The sequence below is a fragment of the Apostichopus japonicus genome, chromosome 10 (genome assembly GCF_037975245.1).
Source record: "Apostichopus japonicus isolate 1M-3 chromosome 10, ASM3797524v1, whole genome shotgun sequence".
Lineage (NCBI taxonomy): Eukaryota > Metazoa > Echinodermata > Holothuroidea > Aspidochirotida > Stichopodidae > Apostichopus > Apostichopus japonicus.
Window position 1 is genome coordinate 9,811,037 of NC_092570.1, and position 24,206 is coordinate 9,835,242.

At 37.1% G+C, this 24,206-nt stretch overlaps 2 protein-coding genes across 4 annotated transcripts in view; one reads left to right on the top strand and one right to left on the bottom strand.

Annotated features, from left to right (window-relative positions):
- The first annotated feature begins 366 nt into the window (after nucleotides 1–366).
- On the top strand, nucleotides 367–5,897 carry LOC139974731 (arachidonate 12-lipoxygenase, 12R-type-like). Its single transcript, XM_071982105.1, has one exon. It carries the CDS (start codon nucleotides 3,132–3,134, stop codon nucleotides 5,151–5,153), a length of 2,022 nt encoding a protein of 673 aa, XP_071838206.1. The 5' UTR covers nucleotides 367–3,131; the 3' UTR covers nucleotides 5,154–5,897.
- A 524-nt stretch (nucleotides 5,898–6,421) lies between these two features.
- LOC139974732 (kidney mitochondrial carrier protein 1-like) overlaps nucleotides 6,422–24,206 on the bottom strand; it is a 36,386-nt gene continuing 18,601 nt past the window's right edge. For all 3 annotated transcript variants that reach the window (XM_071982106.1, XM_071982107.1, XM_071982108.1), the window contains exons 5-9: nucleotides 23,452–23,550; nucleotides 21,003–21,127; nucleotides 19,005–19,164; nucleotides 16,418–16,498; nucleotides 6,422–14,621 (exon numbers count right to left, since the gene is read on the bottom strand). In XM_071982106.1, coding sequence (XP_071838207.1) covers nucleotides 14,580–14,621; nucleotides 16,418–16,498; nucleotides 19,005–19,164; nucleotides 21,003–21,127; nucleotides 23,452–23,550 — 507 coding nt within the window. In that variant the 3' untranslated portion in view covers nucleotides 6,422–14,579. The remainder of the gene's footprint in view (nucleotides 14,622–16,417; nucleotides 16,499–19,004; nucleotides 19,165–21,002; nucleotides 21,128–23,451; nucleotides 23,551–24,206) is intronic.

The following is a 24,206-nucleotide window of genomic DNA, read 5'->3' on the forward strand; positions in this document are numbered from 1 at the left end:
CCTCCCCTCCCTCAAGTTTCGTAAAAGAACAAAAGTGTCCCTGAAAAAGGGTTCCCTCAAGAAAGAAAAAAACATATTGGGAAAATATCAGGTATGTTTTACACTTGATTGAATATTATACGGAGCAGGCTATCCCAGGATATCCGAGAAAGGTTTCGACAAGCGGGAATGGAATTTTATAAATAGGATTTAGTATGTCAATTTCGGGGTCAGTCCAACACAATGGATTACGGTTTGTTAATATGATAGTAAAACTTGTATTTGCAACAATGTAAAATTTGCTGCCTTCCACCCCCCCCCCCCGCCCCACCCGCTCCCTCCACCCTCCTCGACATGGAGTTTACGAAGGCTGTCCACCGAGTCCTTATCTTTTATTTTGGCAGCTGAAGTAGTAGCGCTACAAGAGTTGGGAAACATGACTTTTTAAGAGGTATTTCGATTACAAAGTTGGAACTTCAGATTTTACAATATGCTAACGATACCCCTTTTGTCTCGATGGCAGTAAGAAGTCTCTCAATGAAAACATCCGTATCCTTTACATGTTAAAGCAGGCTTCTGGTGTTGTAATTAATTAAACAAAATTCAATGTGTTTCCCTTAGGTCCTTTTGTACCAAGAATTCCAAATTTTGTGCGAACGTTTGATATAAATGTTACACCTGTTCCTGTGAATTTGATTAGATATTGTTTTCAACCCTGGATGCTTTCTTGGAAGTTTTTACAACTTTTAACCAGAAAACGGAACCGTTTAGTGGTTAAGATTGCTAAACATATTTATAGTGTGCCATACATGTTAAAATTTCATAAACTTGTGCACACCGATGTGAATTATCGATTGACTAATGCGACAACATATAAAGGAAGGTACCAGAAATCAGTTATTATGTTGACAAAGGCTGTTTATTGACATAGTACAACCAGAAAATCAGTTGGTTTTGTGGTTCCTTGCCGTACAATGTGCTCAATACTCAAAATACCTATCTGACTAACGTAGAGCAAGTGAGTTAAATTTGTCAAAGAATTAAATGAGAGCCAGGATTGACCAGTGATTTCCAGCTCTTATATGTAGCACTCCCTTGTGGGTCAACTATTTCATTCACTGATAAGGATTTTACAGTAGGCCTATATCATGTATATTCCAAAATGAACCTCAAAATGTAAAACCTGATGGAGTGAACTTTTAAAGCAACCCTCTGAGCAGCTTTTATATCCTGGACGACATGTATGTATTGTAGAAGTTCTAAAGAGCCCTTCACAAAACTAAACTAACCGGATATGACCAAACTATATGTTCACCAAAAGAAATTCATAGCATTGGAGAATTCACAGAGTAATTGTAGCTTTAATTTTTGAGTTATCATGATTAAAAGCTATTTAAACTCTGACACCTGTCGACCTCCATGTAACCTTTGACCTCAGTCTGTCAATTTCGAGTTCTTGCACTCACCAAGCTGGATCTACCTACTTAGTATGACATTTATTCCACTTGTGTTTGTTGCGATATCGTGTTTACAAGCTGTTTTGACAATTTCCCATTACACCCAGTCAACTATACATATTAATGCGGCAAAATTGTTGTTGCAAAGAACATGAACTTACTATGTAGTTACATCATCATACAACTATAAACTAAATCGCACATACGGTTGAAGATATTTTGACATTTTAAGTATTATATGTGTTAGGGCCCACTCACTCCTTAATATGCATGAGATGGAAACAACAGAGGGCACATCTACACATCATGGGACATCTACCTACCAAGCATGACACTAACTCAACTTTTGGTTGTTGAGATATCGTGTATAGAAGCTAGCCGTCACACCCACACACACACACACACACGCCAGCACGATCGCAAAGGTCACTGTGCTTTCTGCATCGTAACCAAAACGAAACAGAAACTATAACCAATAATATAAAGACTCTTTAAACTGAAAAATGCTTTGCATTTTTGTCTTTGTGCTACCTCGAAGGTGTATAAGGCTATTGCTAATCGAAATCCGGTTTATTCTGCTAGTCGATAAAATTCGTCAAAGACATGCATGCCGGTTTCGTTTCTACTTTCCAGAAACACAGCGTCACCATTTTCTATTTATAACTGTTTCTTTTGAGGAATGTAACATGTTGTGAAACGTGACCGAGATGTGTTTCTTTATAGTATGGATGAGTCAAGGCCAAAAATTTACTTTGATACGTTATAGCTCCGATATATCAGACGATTTTCTATATCTTTACTGCATTAACTTTGTGGGAAATGGCCTTTTAAACATCTTAGGCTCATCAATTGAAGTGACTGGAGAGCTAATATAATATAAAATTGGTATATTATTATTATTCCAAAATTAAGTACATATGTAGTTGATATGTGATGGGCTTGTCACTTATGTACAGTAAGTGGTATAAAAGACAAAGCCATTGAATGAATTAATCAATATTGTCTCAAAAACATATTTACTTTCAGGATCAAACGAAACTAGTTTGCAAAATTTCAGCAGGAGAGATAATGATGTTTGGAGACATTGGGAGCATTTGACTCATTGGTCGAATTGATCGCATTTTCTCATGACATCATGTGTTTCCGTCGATAGACATCTTGCTGCTTTTACCATAGACTTTTACAACATTACTGGTTATAAAGAAATGTTTAAAGCTACTGCTGTTATCAGCTACAATTTAATTAGTTGTCAATGTTTAATTAGATAGTGTGTTTAGTGCTTTCTCAAAACATCAAGATATACCTGTTTCTTATTGGACAAAAGCTCAGAGAACAAATAATTCCCTTTAAATTTCATCTCGTCACTTTGTTTTTGTTCTTTTTGTGAACCGTATACAAATTGTTCTTGCAAATTGGCTATTAACCTTTCAAGTTAATTGCGTTACCCGTTACTCGCTATGGTTCGTGAGTAAGTATAATTGATATCTGTCTTTTATTTCAGCTTTTCAAACCGTACAATTTACTGCCACGATTTAGCATACACACGGACTGCCTACTTGTATAAAAATCGAGTGCAAGTGTATAGCAATTCATTTCAAAGGCCAACCTCGGTTGCAAAATTGTGGTCATACTGCTAACTCTGTCAACAGAATTACTTGCTACACATTTGAAAGAACTCTGAACTTGTCTGTAAACATGGAAAACATTGAAGAAATAACCAACATCACGCCTCATCCTAACACCGACTTCATTGTGAGAGTATTCACTAGAGGCATGATAGGATCAGGAACTTTCGCCAGTGTAAAGTTGTTTCTCATCAACACCGAAGGTGAAGAATCTGAAAGTCGTGAAATCAATTCGTCTTGGTGGAACTATTTGAGTGTCAATTCTATCCGTGATATCGAGTTAAGTGGTCTTGGAGATATTGGACGCGTTAGCGCTATTCGACTGTTAAGAGGACGATCTACTCCCTGGGGAGACTGGTATGTAGATGGGCTTCAAGTTCGTGATGTTAGAAATAATCGTGTGTCCGTTTTCCCCATCCATCGATGGATTTATGCCAATCGACCTGTTCGATTTAAAGAATTTGATGCCTGTTTGCCTCAGGACGATGACGATAGCGAACAACGAAGTAAGGAATTGGTGGAGCAACAAGAAGTATACAAATCCATAATACATCAGGAGGGTTTGCTTCCACAGGTCGAGAAACTACCGTGGCAGGAGAAATTTTCATTAAAGTACCAACTTAGCATAGGGACACAAAAATTGAAGCTGAAAGCCCATATGTTGTTTCATAAGTTTTTGAACGGATCGTTGTCTAATGCCGACGAGGTTATGAAGCTGTACAACGCACAGTTACATCTACCTATAGCGCATGCCTTCTGGAAAACCGATGAAGCATTCGGTCAGCAGAGACTAAATCACTGCAACCCAACTCAAATACGTCTGTGTGAGAAGATCCCTGACAAATTTGCAGTCACTGAGGATATGGTAAGTCCATTATTTGAAGAGATGACCCTTCAAGCAGCAATTAATGCTAAGAAGCTATATTATATAGACTATTGTATATTGAAAGACCTCAAATGTCCCGATAAGCGAGAAGTCTGTGCTCCATTTGCGTTGTTCTTCGTAAATAGCAAGGGAAACTTGGTGCCAATTGCTATCCAGCTTTTCCAGGTGCCGAGTGAAACCAACCCGGTGTTTCTTCCAACAGATGATCCATACGTCTGGTTGTGCGCAAAGTTATGGTTCAACAATGCTGATGCAAGTTTTCATCAGTCGTGTACCCATCTTGGTTTCACTCATCTCATCATGGAACCAATTTGTTTGGCAACCAATTGGAGCCTGTCACGATCCCACCCAATTTTCCGCCTCCTTGCGCCCCACTTCTTGTATCTTTTGGCAATCAATAACCGTGGACTCGATTTGTTAACAGCAAAAGGAGGGTGGGTTGACAAATGCATGACCATCGGAACAGATGGTATGTTCGAAATTATATCCAGAGAGCTTAAGATTTGGAGAATGGACGTACAAGGTACCCTGCCGAATGACCTCAAGGAAAGAGGTGTCGACGATCCAGAAGCATTGCCTCAATACTACTATCGCGACGACGCTCTCCTGATTTACAATGCCATCCACAAGTACGTCACCGAAGTAGTTAACGGATTTTATGAAAACGCGGACAAAGTGAAGAGTGACAATGAAGTACAAGAATGGGCACGGTGCCTTTCTGACCCACATGAGAAGAACGGAGTCGGTATTCCTGGGGTGCACGGTGGCGGAAAGTTAGAAACCATCGAAGAAGTCGTCTGCCTATGTACATCGATAATTTTTATTGGTAGTGTGGCCCACGCGGCGTCGAACTTTTCTCAGTACGATGATTATGGATATCCTGCAAATTATCCCGCTTTCCTATACGGAAGCCCAATTCGTGATAAAAAACCTCGAACCTCTGCAGATGTGAGTAAACTTCTGCCGAGAGAAGACATCTGCATGGACACCCTGTTGATAACGCGTTTGTTAAGTACGAGATCAACGAAATCTTTGGGTGAGTTTGAAGTCCAGTTTCTATTCGATCCAAAGAGCGAGGCAGCAGCAAAGGAATTTCGACAAGAGTTGAAGTCCATTGGCCAGCAAATTGAATTGAGAAATATGAAGATTGGTAGACCATACAACTATCTTCATCCTGGGGAGATTCCGAATTCAATCAGTATATAACTTTTTAAAAAGGACCAGCGGTGTCCAAAAGTCGAGACGGAGGCTGAGCTACCATCAAGGGGTTGATGCAGGTTGTGAGTTGCCCTCACTGTAAGACATTTTTGGGACGAAAGATTTTACATGATTCAGGAAATGTGTGACAGGGAAATATTCAGTGTAATGTTTCTTTGTCGTGTTTGAAAAGGGGAAGTCTTTTTTATATATTTTGCAAAACAATTTGTGTTTGCTTGCAATTAAAGTCAAATTTATTCTAGATGTTGAATTTTATATTTTAGTACTCAGGTTTCTTTCTCTGGTAGCCTTTGCCAGTTACTACAGAGGTTTTGTACATTAATAACAGGAATATGCCACATGGAAATAACCGTCAAATATTACGTGTCACCGATTGATAGTATTTGTAATATATTACCGTGTTCTATCAAAGTTGTTTACTTAACACGTGATAATGTTGAACTAACAAATTCTTCCGGGTGTTTAGGTACTAAAAGCTACGTACGGAAGATGGGGTCTTTATTGAAAAGTCGAGAAAATGTTGGTGTTGGGAGCATTTAGTCAGAAAGTTCAAGGAAAAGGTATAATGTGTCAATCAATTGTAAATAAAAAGGTTCCATTCAATTAAAGAGCTTTGTCGGTGGCAGATTAAGTAACATTAAGACAATAATCCAAGTTTTATCAAAATTGTGTGTCTGTACCTGTAGATATAGATGTTGGAACTTAATTTGGCCAAACACTCTTCGTTCACGTAACGAATAAAGTTCGGATTCATTTCAAATATGGGATACTTTGACGCTGCCTATAGCTCTCAATCTTCAAGATTTAAATAGCAATAAGAGAAGACTAATCAACTTTAAAACTGCCTTTCAGCATTTACGAATTTGCCATTTTTATTTTGTTTCTTCGAGCACAGAATTACATAAAATTAAAGTATCCGAATTTTAAACCTGGAAATGTAACAATTTAATCCACTTTTTTTCCTCACTTGATTTGCTATTGTGGAAGACGCTTCGACCAATGCAGAACCAACAGGCTCATCAACTATGTGCCACCTGTACTGTCCAAAACCTTTAGCAAGGTAGCATTGTCAACAAATTTACATTGATGGATTTTAGCCAATGAAATTCTGTGAAACAGCAAAGCTGTCATTTGCAGGTATGCATTTTGAATCAGAAAGGAAACTATACTGAAATCTGTAGATCTCTCTTTACATTCAATTATTTCGTTGAGATTTGATAACGAATTTTGTCAAACAAAGAATGGACATGGTTAACTGAGTTTCGTATTCTCACTTTGTTCAAGCAACAGTCAGGGTTTTAATCCCAAACGTCCTGAGAGAAACCAACTCATGCGTTTTCCTTCTTGTTGGTTTTACCCTAGTAAACAATACTTTAATAGTTAACCAGAAAAGCCAGTTGGCTGTGAGTCCTTGTCACGTTTTAGTATGATAACATTGAAAACAATAACAATGCAAACACTGACTTCGAGTGATCAGCAAGATTCTTGCACTAATGTAGAAATACATATCAAGTACGAAATTTATCAAAGCTTTACTTTGGCAGTTACCATTTCTACAAGGTTTCAGACCTTTTACATTCAATAATCAAGACGATTTTGTTTGCCAAGATGGATGAACATACCATGCACGAAGTTAATACAAACGTTACTTACAAGGAGTTATTACAAGGTGTTTAGAAATTGACCACTAATTAATTATTGACACAAATCGGGTTTCTTCTACTCAAGAACACGAGAAAAAAAATTGCCCCAATAAAATTTGAGGCCTAAACGGTCCAAAACATATTTGGCCAACAAAGTGGCTTAAACAAATATTTGCCACTCAAAACTTGAACCCCAATGTGGACCCAAATGGTTAAAGCAATATGGCCCAGAGTTTTAGACCCAAGATGGCCTACGTGTAAAAGTTATTAACCAACAACTGTATAAGTTTGGCTACAAATTGACTTTTGGTTGCAGAGTGATTGCAATGTAAAGAAAATGTAGGCCAAAAAATATTGGACCCCACAAATTCTGGCCCAAAGAATGTGTCCATAAGTGCATTTTGAGGTGAAAATAAAATTTTGGCCCACACGGGCCCAGATGGTTCCAAAATATTAAGGACTAGATGTACCAGCTTTTAACCAACAATTGTGTACCAAGTTGGCTGTAATTCAAATTAAGGTTGCCGAGTTATTGCAATGTAAAGATTTGTTTAAGCCCTACATGTTCAGAGTCCTTGTGCACACCAAAATGAAGAGGGATTATCTACTGACTAACGCGGCAACCAATAAAGGTACCAGGAATCATTTATATCATGTTGACTGTCATGTTGACAGTAAGTCTGTACATTGACATAACCACAAAGCCAGTTGGCTTCGTGATTCCTTGCCATAAAATATGCTCAAACCTCAAAATAAGTATCTGACTAATGTAGAGCAAGCGATTTAAATTTGTCCGAGAATTATGTGAGAGCCAGAAAAGATCAGAGATTTCCAGATCGTATCGTAGCACTCCTTTGTGGGCATCAACCATTTCATTCACTGATAAGGATTTTATAGTATAGAATTTTTATTCAAAAATGTTTCAATATCCAGAGAGGACAGTCTTCCTGTAAGAACATTGAAACAAAGATATATGAATAAAAGAACATTTCCTTTTACTAATTTGAGCTGGGAAATTGCCTTTGCTACAGAAATATTGCTTTAATTATTATTAATGAATGAGAGTTACAATGCATTGCTTGAAATATTTTCACAAACTACTGCCAAAGCAAGTCATGCAGTAAAAATCTCAGGGAAAATGGTTAATTTTTGCCCATTTGAGACAACCTGTTGATCCCCTGAAGCTCAAGAGGGTGGAAACTGATAACTGCAGTTTCAGTGCAGGTTTCATTGCAACATTCTGAAGCAGATTTCACTTCCTAGGTGATCTTATGTATTTTGTTGGAAGTCCTATGGAGACCCTCCACACACATTTTACCAAACTATGTTTCACAAAAAGAAAATCATTGCATTGATGAAGTTACAGATTAACTGTAGCTTTAATTTTGGAGTTATCAAGTCTAAAAGGCAAACTTTGACAAATGTGATCTTTGACTTATACCAATTTTTAATAGGGTTCTTGCATTCACCAAGCTGAATCTACCTACAAAGTATGACAACTCATATTTGTTGAGATATTGTGTTTACAAACAGTTTTGAGGATTTCTCATTCAGCCACACCCAATCGTGATATAACGAGGGGGTAAAACTTGTTGTTGCAAAGATCATGTACTTACTATGTAGTTACATTTCCAAAAACCTATAAACTAAATTGCACATACGGTTGAAGAGATATTGATATATCTTCATGGTAAGCCCCACCCACTCATTAATATTCATCATACTCATCAAAGGGCAACTATCTACCAAGTATGACATTTGATTCATCTTATGTTTCTTGTGATATCATGTTTACAAGTTTGCCATCCACACACACACACCCACACGCTTACCAGCACGATCGCAAATGTTACCGAGCCTTCGTAACCAAAGCTAATGTTGGAATTTTGCGACCATTCATCGAGCATATAAATTGAAGAGATACTAAATGAGGAATGTTTAACATTGCCATAAAAATGCATATTTATGAAACTGATGTTAGAATATGGTATATTGTTAACAATTACGGCAGGTAACGTCAATACGCAACTCCTCATTCAAATATGTTAATGCATAATCCTATATAAATGTTTAATCCTGTATAAATGTTCAATGCGGTACATACACCAACAACAATAGTTTATTTTAGAGGTAGCTCTGACCAACATTGGATAAATAGGTCTCTATCCATGAGAAAGTACCACCTTGGAAGAAAAATACTTCCATGACCTTGGCTTACACGTTGATCAAGAAGGAGACTTTTCATGGTGATTTACATGCATCTGTTACCAATATTGTGTACTGTTCTAGTATGTCAACTCCACTGTAAGTGAGCAAACTGTGACAAATTTAAATGAACATCTGATAGGAAGGGGTTAGAGGGGGGAGTTGTCCTGCCACCCTCCCATTTCCTAAAGTGCCTCAGAATGCACCATTTGACATCAAGAATTGTCAATTTTGGGGGGAGGCATGGATGCTCCCAGACCCCTCTACATGGGCAGTCTGCTTCAACGTTTCGGGGCCACACCCGATCCTTTATAAATTCCTGGATCCAACCTTGGTGACTTGGGACTTTGGAGATGAAAATGATACAATACTTAATGTATGAAAACGTGGTAACACTGAAATAATGCAACTAGTTATGCAACAGTGAAGATAGGTTGTTAAATACAAAAAGCCAGCAAGGAAAGGTGAGGAAACAGGAAATGAAAGCATAAAATCTTCAATGTTAATAATTTAAATCTGGCCACAAATTTAATGCCTGACGTAAATTCATTTACAATGCATTACAAACTTGCCAATGATATACTGTATCCTTTTGTTCTATACAAGTCTAAAGAACAATTTTGCTTATGGGACTAACCGATGCAGCCTGCATTGAACATCATTTGCCTTTAAAGATCATTTCAGAAGATTGCCGTTTATTAATGGCGAATATCAACACAAAATTTGTGCAGATATTCCATAAACGCCATACCAATCTTATGGTCTAACAATAACAAAAGCTTTACCACTGCTGTGGACAGCAGCTAAGGAACAGACAGATATCATTTGCATTACAACATTTTAACAAGACCTCTTATAGTAGGCAAACTTCATTTTAACATAAATTCACTTTTCAATCTACACCATAAGGAGAATGGTGTAGGCCAGACAATTAAATGGGCCAACTCGGACTGACATCTCTGTAGGGCAGAGGGTAAGGATATATAACAAAGATGAAAGAACCTCATTGCCAGAACAAATAAAGTTTTAACTCCAAATATTAAATACAAATTGCGATATGAAAAAGACTGATATCTGCTGCAGGTGCATTAGTACAATACTACCATTGTGCTTGATGACTACTACAAAAGCTGATTACTTTTCTGCAGTAAGTAACACATGGAAATACGTTGTAAATAGCCCCTATACAAAACAAACTCCTTATACACTTGGTGAAACATATAATAAAAATTGCAAACTTATACAATTAAGAAAGCAATATGATATGTTTTTTAAATGACATGCAAGAAATGGCCATCCTCTTATATCAGATATTGTGCGATACTTACTGCATGCCTTGTCATAGCGTATTTCCCGCCTTATACTAATTGGGAACAAGTCAAACCCCACCATATATGCAGTCGATTCTTAACATATTTGATACACTGTTTGAACAATTTTCCACCCTGGCTGGCCTAGCTAAATTGATCCGCCTACTGTCTTCACGATTTCACATTCGGTTTGGCCTGTGTGTACATTCCACTACAAAGCATCAAGATCCTTAGAGGTCAGTTAGGGATTGAATTGGAAATGTGTCATGCGCAGAACGTAGATTCCAAAACTTTTGCTGTCATGTTGTATAAGCCTTGGGGTGACAATACTACGCTATGTACGGCCCACACGCACTCAATCTACGTAGGAATTAGCACATGCATGATACAGGACTGGAATTTCACGTGGGAATGCATATGATGTAATGATGTCACCGGATATCTCGGGTCACTGTTGATGCGAGAGTGTTTACATTGCCAAATTGATCTCGACGTCCGGATCAGATCCTGGTCTCTGCCAGTATCAAAATAGGAGGATCGGATCCGGATCTGAACTGCGTTTACACTACAGCCGTGATCTCGACGTCAGGATCAGATCCTGACATCGAGATTTGATCCTGACGTCAAGATCTGATCCGGATCTATTGTAAAAGCACCCATCATTGCACAATTAAACTTCACAGTTTATTTGCACTTCATGGATTCCGCACAATAGATCCAGGGTGATGTAGCTGGAGATTTGATCTTGTGGTCAGCAGGAAGAAAATCACATAATTGACTTTGAAGGTCTGCTGGCAGAGTGGGAGATAAAGAGGGGCACTGATGTCACCTAGCTTGGCTGACTTCTGTGCCAGATTTCCTATGGGAAAAATATATGGTGATGAAGCCAGCCATATATTCTATTCAGTCAAATTAAAAGAGTGGAGTTTGACAGCCAAACTTCTTCCTTCACATCCAATATCATTTGTTTTAGCCAAATGTTGAATGTATTGTAGGTAACCTAATATTTCATGGCTATTTTCTTCCCTTATGAGAAGGAGGTCATCCACTTTGTCATAGCTTTTACCACATAGCCACCGTTCATTTTCCTTCCTATGATTCATCTGATACATGTCATTCTGGATTGGTATGACACAGTCAACCATTAGAACAAGGTTTCTTGGGGCTGTTATAATATGTATTTCAGCCTTTTTAACGACACTAAACAAAGTAGGAGACTATTCGTAGCTCACAATTGTACAGTATATTGCATTCAATGCCAAGTCTGCCACACGACCTTAGTACAACTGACAAACAAGTTTGCATTGTCCTTCTCATTATTTGTAGCTGAAAAACCAGAATGGTTCATTTTGGTTGTGGGGCAGGGGAGATCAAGTTTCTACAAGTGCAGTACAATAGTCTTTATATGTGCACAGAGATCTTTTTCAAAACAGGCTTACCAATGCTTGCATATTGCCAATTGATATAGTAAACATGTGTAGTCTATGCATGCTTGTGTACCTTTAAAAGCAGTATTATGTGTCTGATATTGCCAAATCCTGGCAATGTTACCATATAAGCCACGTGTTACTGCATACAATCCAAGAAGTTTCGTATAAACCTATACACTTTTTCAGGTTAGAACAAATATCATGCTGCTAAAAAGAACTTTCCACCCTTGTTTCCGTTTATATTACGATTTGAAAGGAATGTTGTTTTGTCAGGCTTATATAGTGCATTCTGACAGTATTTGGGAATGGAACAGTTTCCAAACCTTAATTTTCCTAATCCTTAAAATAAAATTTCAAACATACTGTTTGTTTTCTAGATAGCAATTTCCTTGTTACCATAACTGCAAATTATTGATATCACATAAATATAATTGTATCATAACATTGCTTTCATCTCTAGTTAGTTCCTGGCAGGACATTAAAGAATGATTCCAGGCGCAAAATTAAACTTGGTATGTTGTCAACCGTTAAAACACACTGTTATCTTATTGTTCTCTAACCATTTTAACTTTTGAGAAATAACTTTTCTGAGGCTCATCATTCAAAGTGGCTGGACTACTTAGTCCAACACATAGACCATTTGGTCAGTTCCTAAGACACAACACGAACGTAACACTTTTATGGACTTAAATTATATGTTGACAAGTACATTACGATTGTTTCCAGGACAAATGGTGTCAAATGTCATCTAAGTGTGCCCTCCTGTTTATATGAATCTGAAAGAACCTGCATGTCTCGAGTTATTAGAACTAACAAAACATATTAACATTATGACCTTCACTGAGGAGCAGACGTCATCATCTCTGCAGCCTTAAAGGAGCAATTTGGAGGTTTCAGCATTCTTTAGAGGTGAATATCTGGAAACCCTCATCAGCAATGGAAACAGAACTAGTACCCAAATTTCCCTTTCTTTTTTGACTAAATCATATTCAACTCAAATTCTGCCTCAAGTAAGCCTCTTGGCCTGTATGTTTGTCTTACAGTAGGAACATTTGGCAGGCCTTTCTTACAGCTGATTTAATGTTTAATACTGTTGACAAAATGCATTAGATATACCATAATCAATCTAATTTAGATAAAAGTAACCGCTTACTGTCTCATGCATATATAGGACCAACTCAATTACTCCATTCAACATACCTGATATCATGTAAACAGTATGTATACAAACTGTACACTATGACTGGTAACCAAGTATTTATCTAGCACCCCAATATTCCATTCAATTTGTGAAAGTTTTTTACTCTCCATGTCTACATACAATGTGCATCAGTAATCATCTGTTGTACGGGTACAGCTCCTAGAATTAACCGCTTACCAGACAAAATCAAATATCATGTTTGAAGATAACATTAAACCTTATAAAGCTTCCAACCTTTTTCAAATTCAAATGTCAACTTCAGCAGTTTTTCCTTGTGACGGATGAGATATGACCTGAAGATTCATATCTCTTTTCTCTTAACTGGAATGGAGCTGGCATGACCATAAAGTATGATGAACCAGCTTACATCTAGGAGGATTCTATGTCATGTCACCAGTACCAATGGAGCATACTGATGATCAGGGATGTGCCCACGCTGGGTGGCCCCGCCCAGCACTAAAAATTACCGCCCAGCACTGTCTTAAATATCGTGAATCACGCCCAGCACTATTTTCATCTAAAGTCCCAACATTCCTAACAATATATTCAACATAAGTTGGGCCTGGCCTATGCCATAATTATACAGACTAATAATGCATTAGTTACGCATGCGAGAGACATTACTTACGGCTCTCAATCGGTCCCTTGTAAAATCTCTTTGAAACAAACTGATAACTTTTACCAGTTACATAATATATTTCACTAAAAAAAAATTAAAAAATGTAAATTGTTAGCAACACTAGTACTTGTGTATGTGCTTAAAAAGTTACACAAGTGCCAGCATTTGGCATCTGAGCACCTTCAAAAATCGTGACACCCCCTCCCCTTAGACCCCTCCCCCAGGACGGCGATCAGTATACCCAGCACTCAGGAAATCCTGGGAACATCCCTGAATGATATATCCTATATCCATAGCAACTAGCTCCTTGATTTGCACAGGTCTTTGCTGTTCAATTTCACACAAATATACTGTGATGATTTGGGAGTTAAGAGAGGGCATGTTATCCCACATAATAAGGTACAAATACTCTACTTATCATACAAGAAAACTCCCCACAGTAATAACACCTTTGAACAATGATGGTTTGCATGGACATCACCACAAGTGATGAATATGCATGTACCAAAAGAATTTGGTGGATAATTTAAGAAAAATACAGTGGATTTTTTGGTTCTTTTGTGTTTGCTTATTTTCATGCTGGGGTGGGGGCATGGGTGGGGTTAGGAGAAGTGGTGTGAGATTGGTAAGGTTGGGTAGTGTTGAAGCTGGTAGGAATGAATTTCTAAGCTTAATTTGTGTATAACAGGTATTTACTGTTCCTACAGTATGTATAAAAAATATGGTTTGCAAAATGTAGCAGATCTATGGGAAAATGTGAATTTGTTTGGTATGATGTAGTTTGCCTTCATCTTGGTTATTTCTTTGGTATGTATCAAGTTCATACATATTACACACTGATGTAGATATATTGCCATCTCAAGTACTGAATACTCCTGGTTGCCTGTTGGCGGTCTCTTTTTCATCTTCTTGACACAGCCATCCGTTCCATCTCTCTTTGTGACCTCTGACCCAAGGCACTATTCTCTCTTCATCTCGAATGTAAACAAGCAAAAGGTCATGACCTTCATATAGGCAGTCGCTTTAACTGTTCATAAGTCACAAAGAACTGAACATACAGTTAAGGTCAACAATGCAACATCTTATTAATATAGTTTATACTCTTTTAATTTCCATCTCCTGGTTATGTGAGGTCTGGAAAGCAAAGTAGCTCCCTGTGTAGGAGTCATGTAACAACAGATAACCGGTGGAGAAATTTAGATGTTTTGCTCACCACCACCGGTGCACTAGCCACCAATACACAATAGTCAGGCATTAATAATGCAACCTCTTCTCTGCAAATAATGTTAGACAGAGATATGATTTAACATGTAACTATTTATATCAAACAGAATCTCAAGATTTCAGGAAATGGTATCTATGCTACTAGATTACTTCATATGTTTACTTTACAGCAACAAAATACACCATCCTACATGAAGAGAGGAAGGGAAGAGATACATTAGCGTGCAGTCTGAAGCATTAACGATAGAAATATGAAAACATAGCACTTATTATTCTAAAATGAAAGTGTTTTAAGTCATATCTGGTAGAGCCTTGGCAAGTTGCAAAGTAACGCTAAAGCAACGATTTAAACTGTAGAGGTTGTTTGTGATGTGATAAACATTTATGCTTCAGAAGTATGCTCACAGCAAAGCATATCACCATTCTTTATCACAAGCAGCATAATATTATTATCACAAGCAACATAATAATATCTAATATTATGTGTGAAATGGGGTATTGCTTGGTATACTTTCTATTTGAATCAAATTAGTGCAGCCCTTCTAGAAAGAATCAAGAATATTCATGAAAATAATGGCAACTGCAAAGTTGGAAAATCAAGGCAAGAAATCACATGCAGTTGCCAAGAAGCTTGGCCATGAACCATGGTAACTCAAAATTGTTAGAACTCAAACTATATCTTAGAGATTTGCAAGACAAAGTTTCAAAAAGAAAGTAAGGATATTGTCCAGCTAACTTCAGGCCTACAGACAGAGTTACCATGCTAAAGGAGTGGGGGGCTACGAAGGAACAGTGCAACATGTCTAAAGTCCTTTACGATGCTCGCCAATTGCAGATCATCAGGAATAGTACAAAATTACAAACCGTTGTGTACGCAGCTTTGCTGGAGGATAAGAACTAGTGTTTACACAGGTCCAAAAATCGGGAACCGGGTACCGGAGAGCCCTTACCCGTCGAGTATCCGGGTACCCGGACAAAATTGTTTACCTCGTGTATCGAGATTTTCAAGAAATTACATATCGGATGCTAGAATAAATGAATTATATTCTCCACTGAAAATGTTTACATGTTCAAATACGCGAGGCTTCCCTTAATCTTGTCTAGGGTCTCCAATGTTTAACGTTGTCACAAACATGTCCATGGAATCTAATTTATTTACACATCAAATGTGCAATACAAACATAGGGATGTAAGTTGTTCAAAGTTAGTACAATCCACTGGCATCTTCCGAGAAAGATTAATGGTATCTCAAGAGAAACATGCTGCTATTTCCCCTATATGGGTGCATACACCTATAGGGGTACAAGGCAGCACTCTAGGAGGTGTGGCGCAACTGTTTTACCTGCTCAGGGGTGCAAGCAGTGGTAAAGGTTAAAGCAAGCATCTTTTCATTAAAACTATGCCTCAGGTCAGTTCATATCATTGTTTTTTTTTCTTTTTTGTTGTGTAATGTTCCATGAAAATTGTGTGAAAAATGTTAATATCAAACTCGGAATGCTTTCAACTACAGTAAGACTACAGACTGTAGACGCTTGAGACATGTAATTTGCACTATTTTGAAATTACGGTTACAAGCACTAACGGGACAATTTCTATAAATCATCAATTACAAAAGGATACAATAATGTTCCAAGGAGTTAGCCTGACGAAGGTTGGAATAAAACCTTTATACAGTGCCATTGGACCTTCATACTGGATTGTCTATAGGAGGAAAGATGGAAACATGAATTATAAAATAATTATAGAATGGTTGTTGCAAATATGCAGTATAACATTTTTGTTTGTCTTTTTCTTTAAGGGGGGGGGTTAATAACATCCTATTAAAACAGAAGTGAATAAATCATTTTGAAATTAACAAAAAAACTGCTCTCGTTTGAGGCTTTAACTGTAGTCATGCTAGCATACAAAATTTACTTCCCCCAGGGTTGAGCTAATGGGACACTTTCCCATTTTCTCTAAGATTTCTAAGGATAACTTAGTACTCATGAGATGATCTCTCAAAGTCTATTCTGCCATACCCCATTTTTGACTGCTGGAAAAGAAAATCAATATATATATATTTTTTTTCATTCACATGTTCAGAAATTTGTCAGCAAGCAGTCTTTGGGAGTAATGAAGTTTGATAATAACATCCAAAGGCTGTTACTGTTTATGGAAGCCACTTTGTCAAAGAAAATTGATAAAGCCATTGCATTGTTTTAGCCATATACAGACAACCAGTTGCCTGGGTAATAATGATGCAACAACACCCAGCTTATATTATCAATTCTGCAGAGTAGATGATACAATAGATCTAATTTATCTGTTTTGTTTTATCTAAATGACTGTTGGCTTATCATGGCAGTCAAAGTACTGGTAAGGCCTTAATCACAGGGCAGACTTTTTGATGGAGAAATGAAACAGTCACTCTTTCTATTTGATCTTTCATAAATGTCAAATGTCAATTAGCGGAGTTACAGGGATGCTTCAATGTTAGATATTATGCAATATCGCATGTGTCATATAATAATACATAACTAGCTTAGAAAGCTTTAGCGCATTTACAATAGCTTAAATGTAAAGTAGTTATGAGGCAGATCAGTACAATTGTTACAACAACACATTAACCTGTTTTCATTTCTATTTCATAGAAATGTTGCATTTTCATTGCCTAATATTTTCGATCAATTGCAATGTTTTTTATATTGAATGATACCTTTATTATCACACTTTCACACATCATTATTTTGTTTAAATTCATCTTTAGGCTAACAAAGCCATACAGTCATAACACTAAGTTATGAAACCTGTAAGAGTAGACATGCACATTTTGTCTCCACAACATAAATTGTGAGGAAAGAGACTTTGCAGACAGCCGTTACTTCAACAAATTACAAAATGCAAAGCCAAACCGTATCATCACACTTATTGAAGTATGTTGATAAATTGACCAAACTGTCCATCAATATCACAGTTATCAACATCTAAATGTTAAATTTATGTCAAATACAAAGAAAAGAAGTCAACAATTGAAAGTACAAAACTGTTTTACCGAACACAACAGAAGCAAAACCGATGGCATGGAAGCATGTGATGGAAGAATATATATTGTACTATGAAGGAGGTTCCCACTGAAGCTCACTAGTTGACTACAGTTATTCAGTTTTCATTTCACTGCTTACGACCTCCATCGTATCCAAAGCTGCTTAAAATAACTGCAAGATTTACAGGACTAAAGCTCTAGGACTATACGTTTCATCAAGCGGTTGCCAGTCATCGACTTTTCAATTGAAATTTTACAATTTTCAAGACAATGTGACATGATAACCTTCGTACTGAACTGCTTTCACAATGCCATAATTGGATACATGTATTTCTCCTACGAATTTTACTATCAACTACGAGGAACTTTCAACTGTTTCATTAAAGAAATGTGTCTGTGATCTACTGTAGTCTGTGTTAGGTTAATAGTCTATGCAGAAAGAAGGCATTATATCCTGTAAGGCCTACAGTGTTACTGTGTAAAATAAACATATTTGGTGATATTCCTTACTAGGTCTACTTAATTTTAAATTCAGCTAAAAGACAAGAATTTTCCCAGTATATCATCTATTTGCCTGTTGCTTCAATGACACATGTATGATACTGGCAGGGTCAACTATATTACCAAACTTTTATCTTTCTTGGAGAGCAGGGGAAAAGGGGTTCCTCGGCTAGTGGTACTGTTTAATATTTATTTTTCGCTTTTAATTAAATATCATATTTAATTAAGCTGCCCTGAAAACTAGAAAACTATAGTGCATAATGGGATTTGACCTAGTGCTAGTTTCTTGACTTTGTATAGTTTGGTTGTGAGAGATTTATTTTATTTCTATCACTTTTGATGATGATGTTTTTGTACACATTTTAATTTCATATCTCTTTATTTGCTATTGATTGCCAAATCACATGTGCCCTCTTCCTGTGAGACTTGGGTGTTGCGTTGGCTAACATCATCTAACTTCCATTTGGTATGACTTCATTTCATGAAGCAATTATTTGCTGTTTTACAATTTAAAGTATCCTAAATTCAAGTTTGTTATGTTTGCCCATTGGTTCGACACCACAGCTAATAGGAGTACTGCAGTGTATGACGATGTAGGAATAAATTAGAAGACATCTGTCAAGAGAAAAGTAAACCAACAACAAGACAGTGAAACAAATTTAAGCATCAGCTCATATACTGTACCTTAACTAAACAGTCAAAAGAATTCTTGTACTTAAAATGCATGACTTCAGGTATTTCATCGATGCTTCTCCTAAAGTTTTTCTGATTCATCAGCCTCGTCCTGATGACATCAACTGGATTGGAGGCAATGGCTCCTGTTAGTCCAGCCATGAAACTTGCTCTGTTAAAAAAAAAAAAATTATTCAGATTATGACAAGAATTGTGTCTGAGAATCCCTGTAAATTGTGACACTCCAGTGGTTTTTACACATATCAGGCCTGATGCATGTTTATATGTTGAAGGAATTACTAGACCAGAGGTTCTCACTGGACAATCTGTGAGTGAAATGCACTCTGTGAGATATTTCACTCTAGCCCACAAGAAAAACAAATCCTGTCCACATCTCGCCCTAATCCTGTCGTAGAGTTGAACTCCCTGCCAGCCTATCCTGCGCATTGCTACTGCAAATATAGGTTCAGTGAGATCTCTCTGGTTCTTTGTTTCAACCAATGTTTCCATCCTGCCTTCAAAGAAGGAGGAGGACTTTCTCCCTTGCTGAAAGCGTTAGAGACTCGTTTTGAGAATAAGGGGTCGGCGAGGGTAGCCCCGAGGATTCCGAGAGGACTACCCCTCCGCTCCTGGGTAAAGGCCACTTTGGAAAGGGAAGTAGTCTCATGAGAAGGAAAGGCATTGACCAGAGGAGCCAGTCATAGAGGGCTTGCAATGTTAAAAGGTTACCAGTTCATTCTACTGTAGGCACTGTAGAACGAGGTGCTAAGGTTGTGGGGAGACAGGCAAACTTCTTAGGATGCAATATTTTTAGATTGTATTATTTTTAAGCTGTAATACTTTTTAAGTTGTATTTTTTATGCGTTTCTGTGAAGCTGCTTTGAGATCATTCTTTTGATGTAAAGCGCTATATAAGAATAAATTATTATATTATTATTAAGCTCATCACTCGTAAATATCCAAACCAGTAAGTTTTGGAGTTTATTATCTTTTTACTTTCGACTGCACCTAGGTTCACCCAGCCTAAAAGAAAATGTGGCAGACAGCCCTTATTCAGCTGCAATAAATCGCTGCAATAAATCAAGTACTACGGGCACCTATGCCCCATATTCAGCACATCTGTTGTGCGTGATAATCTCATTCAAAATCTGTTGAAATTTTTCAAAAAGCTCTTTTCGTTTCCAGAGATACACATTTGAAAGTTTTGATTAATCTGGGAAACTCATTGAATAGGTGCAAACTATGACATGGAGTATTGCCCTCATCAAAATTTTTTGTTTTAGCCCTTAATAAATTAACAACTAATGATAAACCAACAGAGATCATTTGAATAATGCGATGCTCTTCTTTTCAAAGAAGACAATAAAATGTTTCGAAAAATTGCCTTAGGCCACAAACCTGCGTTCAGTGTCCTTGAAATGAATGTTGTTAAAACATAACAGAAAATTAGGCAGTCACTCCCTTTACATCATCAATGTGCATAATGTTTATTCAAAAATGAAACTTAAAAAGAAAAGACTAGTAAAATGGTCCATCTTTGATGGATCTTGATGGGAGTTGCAGCTATTTTCATGATTTCCAATGCCTATTAGAGTGATTATGACAATGCTTTTCATAATTGTCTGTAGAGCTTTAAGTATAGGAATGCAAAAGTACATTCTATTAATTTGTCATCTGGATTCAAATGGTAACTGTTGTAGGAGTCAACGTTGTTACTAATGCAGGCCCCTGCATCCGAAACGCAATATTTTAACCAGGGATGCAAAATCTTCAAATTGAAGCTAGGGCATTAGGCCATCTACCCTATATATGGTGTAGAGCATTCACACAGAATATTCAGTGATATGATCGCATCTTTACGACTACACTCGTAAAAGTTGGTCATACAATTGGTGTTCGATCGGGACGCAAGCTGTTTCAGGACTTTGCTGGAGCTTGCGTCCCTGGGATGCAAACTGTTTTTTCTCCGGTACACTGAAACGGTATCAATTTAAAATCGCCAAAACTTACGCTAAATGAGTATAAATGTTGTCGGAAAGAATCTTTCTTTGAATCAGCTGTTTTTTGGTGAAGTCATAAACTGGAAGCTCAACACCAGCTACTATCGCTGCCCTCTGTGCAGTTGGAACAACTCCCTGAAACACAAAGAATAAAGAAAAAGATATGAAGAAAACTACTGTACGGTAGTTTTAGTTGGTGATTCGATACAGAGAAATAGCTTAAAGGGGACACGCTTCCAAAACTTGACAGGACAGTTTAATGGAAATACTTGACTCACATGTAAAGTGTTTACAAAACACACAAAATGATCAGAAATTCAAAAGGAAGTTTTAAAATCAATCTGTGTTTATGTTTTAGGGATAGATGTACACAATGAAATTTACCAACATATATCATGTGGAAACATTCAAATACACCTACAATACATACAGTATGTGATAATAGTCACAGCTTTACCACTCATGCTAGGGTACAGTATAATGATAAGCCACAGAGTTTCACTGTGTTACTGACATAGTATGATATATTGTCATGTGTTTATGACAATGTGTCACAGTGTGACAGATTGCTTATGACTGACATAATGTTTTATAGTGTTTTATAGTGTCCTATAATAACATATGATTTATGACAGCGTTTCATAGTGTTTACAGTATGTGATAGTTTCCCTCAATTTGAGGAATGGTAACCAACGTTATAGATTATACCTTATGAATGAAACCTGCAACATTCTTTAACTTTTCCTACCCTGAAGATTTGACAAAGTAGTTGAGCTGCTAACTAATTGTGACAGTCATGTCTTTTCATTTGAAAGTATTCCTCTCTAAGCTGGGGATCATTATTAATGAACGGGAAAACCAGAAAACAAAAAGGTTAAGTGGTTACGATTTCTAAACGTATTCACAGTGTGGTAAGCCATACATGGTAATATTCATGAACTTGTGCACACCAAAATGAAAGTGATTATCTATTGACTAATGCTGCAACATAAACAAAGGGAGGTACCAGGAATCAGTTATCTTGTTGACAAAGTCTATTTAGTGAAAAATTTCATAAAATTTTGTGCCTATAACCATATTCATCTAAAAATATTGCAAAAAATAGTCAGCCCAGACAAACTGACTCAAAAATAAATATGCCACCAAAACTTGAACCCCAAAAAGTGTAGGCCCACAAATTCGGAACCAAAGAAAGTGTCCCAAAATTTATTTGAGGTGAAATCAAATTTGGGCCCACCCAGCCTAAAGATGCACCAAGAATATTTTGGTGCCCAGATGGTCCGAAACTATTTAGGCCTACATGTACCAGCTAGTAACCAACAATTGTATTCCCAGTTTGGATACTATCCAATTTAAGTTGTGGACTTATTGCAAGTTTAAAATTTTGGCCCTTCAAAAAATGTGGCGCAATAAAATTTTGTGCATAAATGATCCCAAATATATTTGGCTATAAAAAGTGGCTCAAAAATATATTCACCCCCCCCCTGCCCCGACAAAAAATTGAATCCCAAGAAATATGGGTCCCAATGGTCCCCAAAAATATTGGAACATATATTTGGGTCCCAAAAATGTGTCCAAAATGCATTTGAGGTGGAAATAAAATTTGGGCCCACTCAGGACAAAAAAGTGACTGGATATTTTGGTCCCAGATGATACCAAAAACTGTAGGCCTAATTGTTGTTGCAAAGAACATGTGCCTGCTATGTTGTTACATCACCATTCCAAGTATACTAAATCTGACATACTTTTGCAGAGATATTGACATTTAAAAAACTTTATGGTAAGTCCTGCCCACTCATTAATATTAAAGAATGGCAACCAAAACCAATAGGGCACATGCACTCATAAGGCATGTACATATGTAAGGCAGTATGCATTGAGCCAAGTTGTGTTTGTTGAGATACAGTGTTGGCTCGCCGTTTTCCACGATTTACAACTAAGCCCAACCAACTCATGAATGCTAATGAGGTAAATGTTGGTGTTGCAAAGAACATGTACATGTACTGTATACTATATACAGACATCACGATACCAAGTATGAACTAACTTGGAAATACGGTTCAAAGGATAATAACAATTGAAGAAATTTACGTTACACACCAACCACTCATTAATAAGCATAATAGCTCCACCACAAACAATAGGGATCACCTGCTGACCCTGAACAACATATTTACCAAGTACAGTATGACATCAATCATATATTTCCCTCTTGAGATACCATGTTTACAAGCTCGGGCGTCACATACAGTGCACACACACATACTGTATGCCAAATTGACTGCATAGGTTTTGATAAATGCAAAACATTGGTACCAAGAAATGTGAGCATTTGCGGTTGGCCAACAAAACAGTTGCATAGACATACAGTATATCATTTGATGATAGAAAATGCTGATATTATGCACCACCATGTTACCACATGTGATCAAGGAACTTGTACACTATAGTTATCTTACCCTCCATAGACCCCTTGGACCTTCCTCTTGAAAGATTATTGCAAAGGAATGAAACATGCCAGAAGAGCTGAAGCCAGCTCCTTGAGCCTGCATCCGTACCTGAAATTGACACAAAGAGATAAAATTGACTGTTAAATAGAGTGAAACAGTTCTTTACATACCAATGCTCATATGCTAACATGCCACTCTATTCTAACTTTGCATAATTTGAAACTACGGAGTCACTTTTCCTAAATACTCTGCATTCTCTGAGAGGGTTGAGACAAGGCAATGGTAGCAACTTTAAACTGATTGAAGTGGCATATTTGGGGCGGAAGGAGGAAGGGAGGATTGCGGTACCCTAAACATGATCCATCTCATACTTCTATCACTCTTCCCTTTTCCACTTGCAATCAATTTATATGGTCAATTCCATGATAAGGTCAACATCATACCAAAAAATTTAAAACCATTGTACATTAAAATTGTATAAGTTTCCAATAAATAGAATACTTGTAGTTACTAAAAATAATATTTTCACCCCCGAAACATCATTTGTTTGATTATGGGGTCGGTAATAACAAATGGTTCCCGTTGTAACTAAATTATGAAAAATACAGTGAAATTTAATTTTGTGCAGATTTGTAAATAGTAATCATAGGTATCATCAGTTTTTTGGACTAATTATATTTGCTATAGCATAGTGCTCACTTAATAGCTTCAATTTTTTTTCGACATCAAGGCATTAGACAATAGTGGTGAATTGAAAACACCCT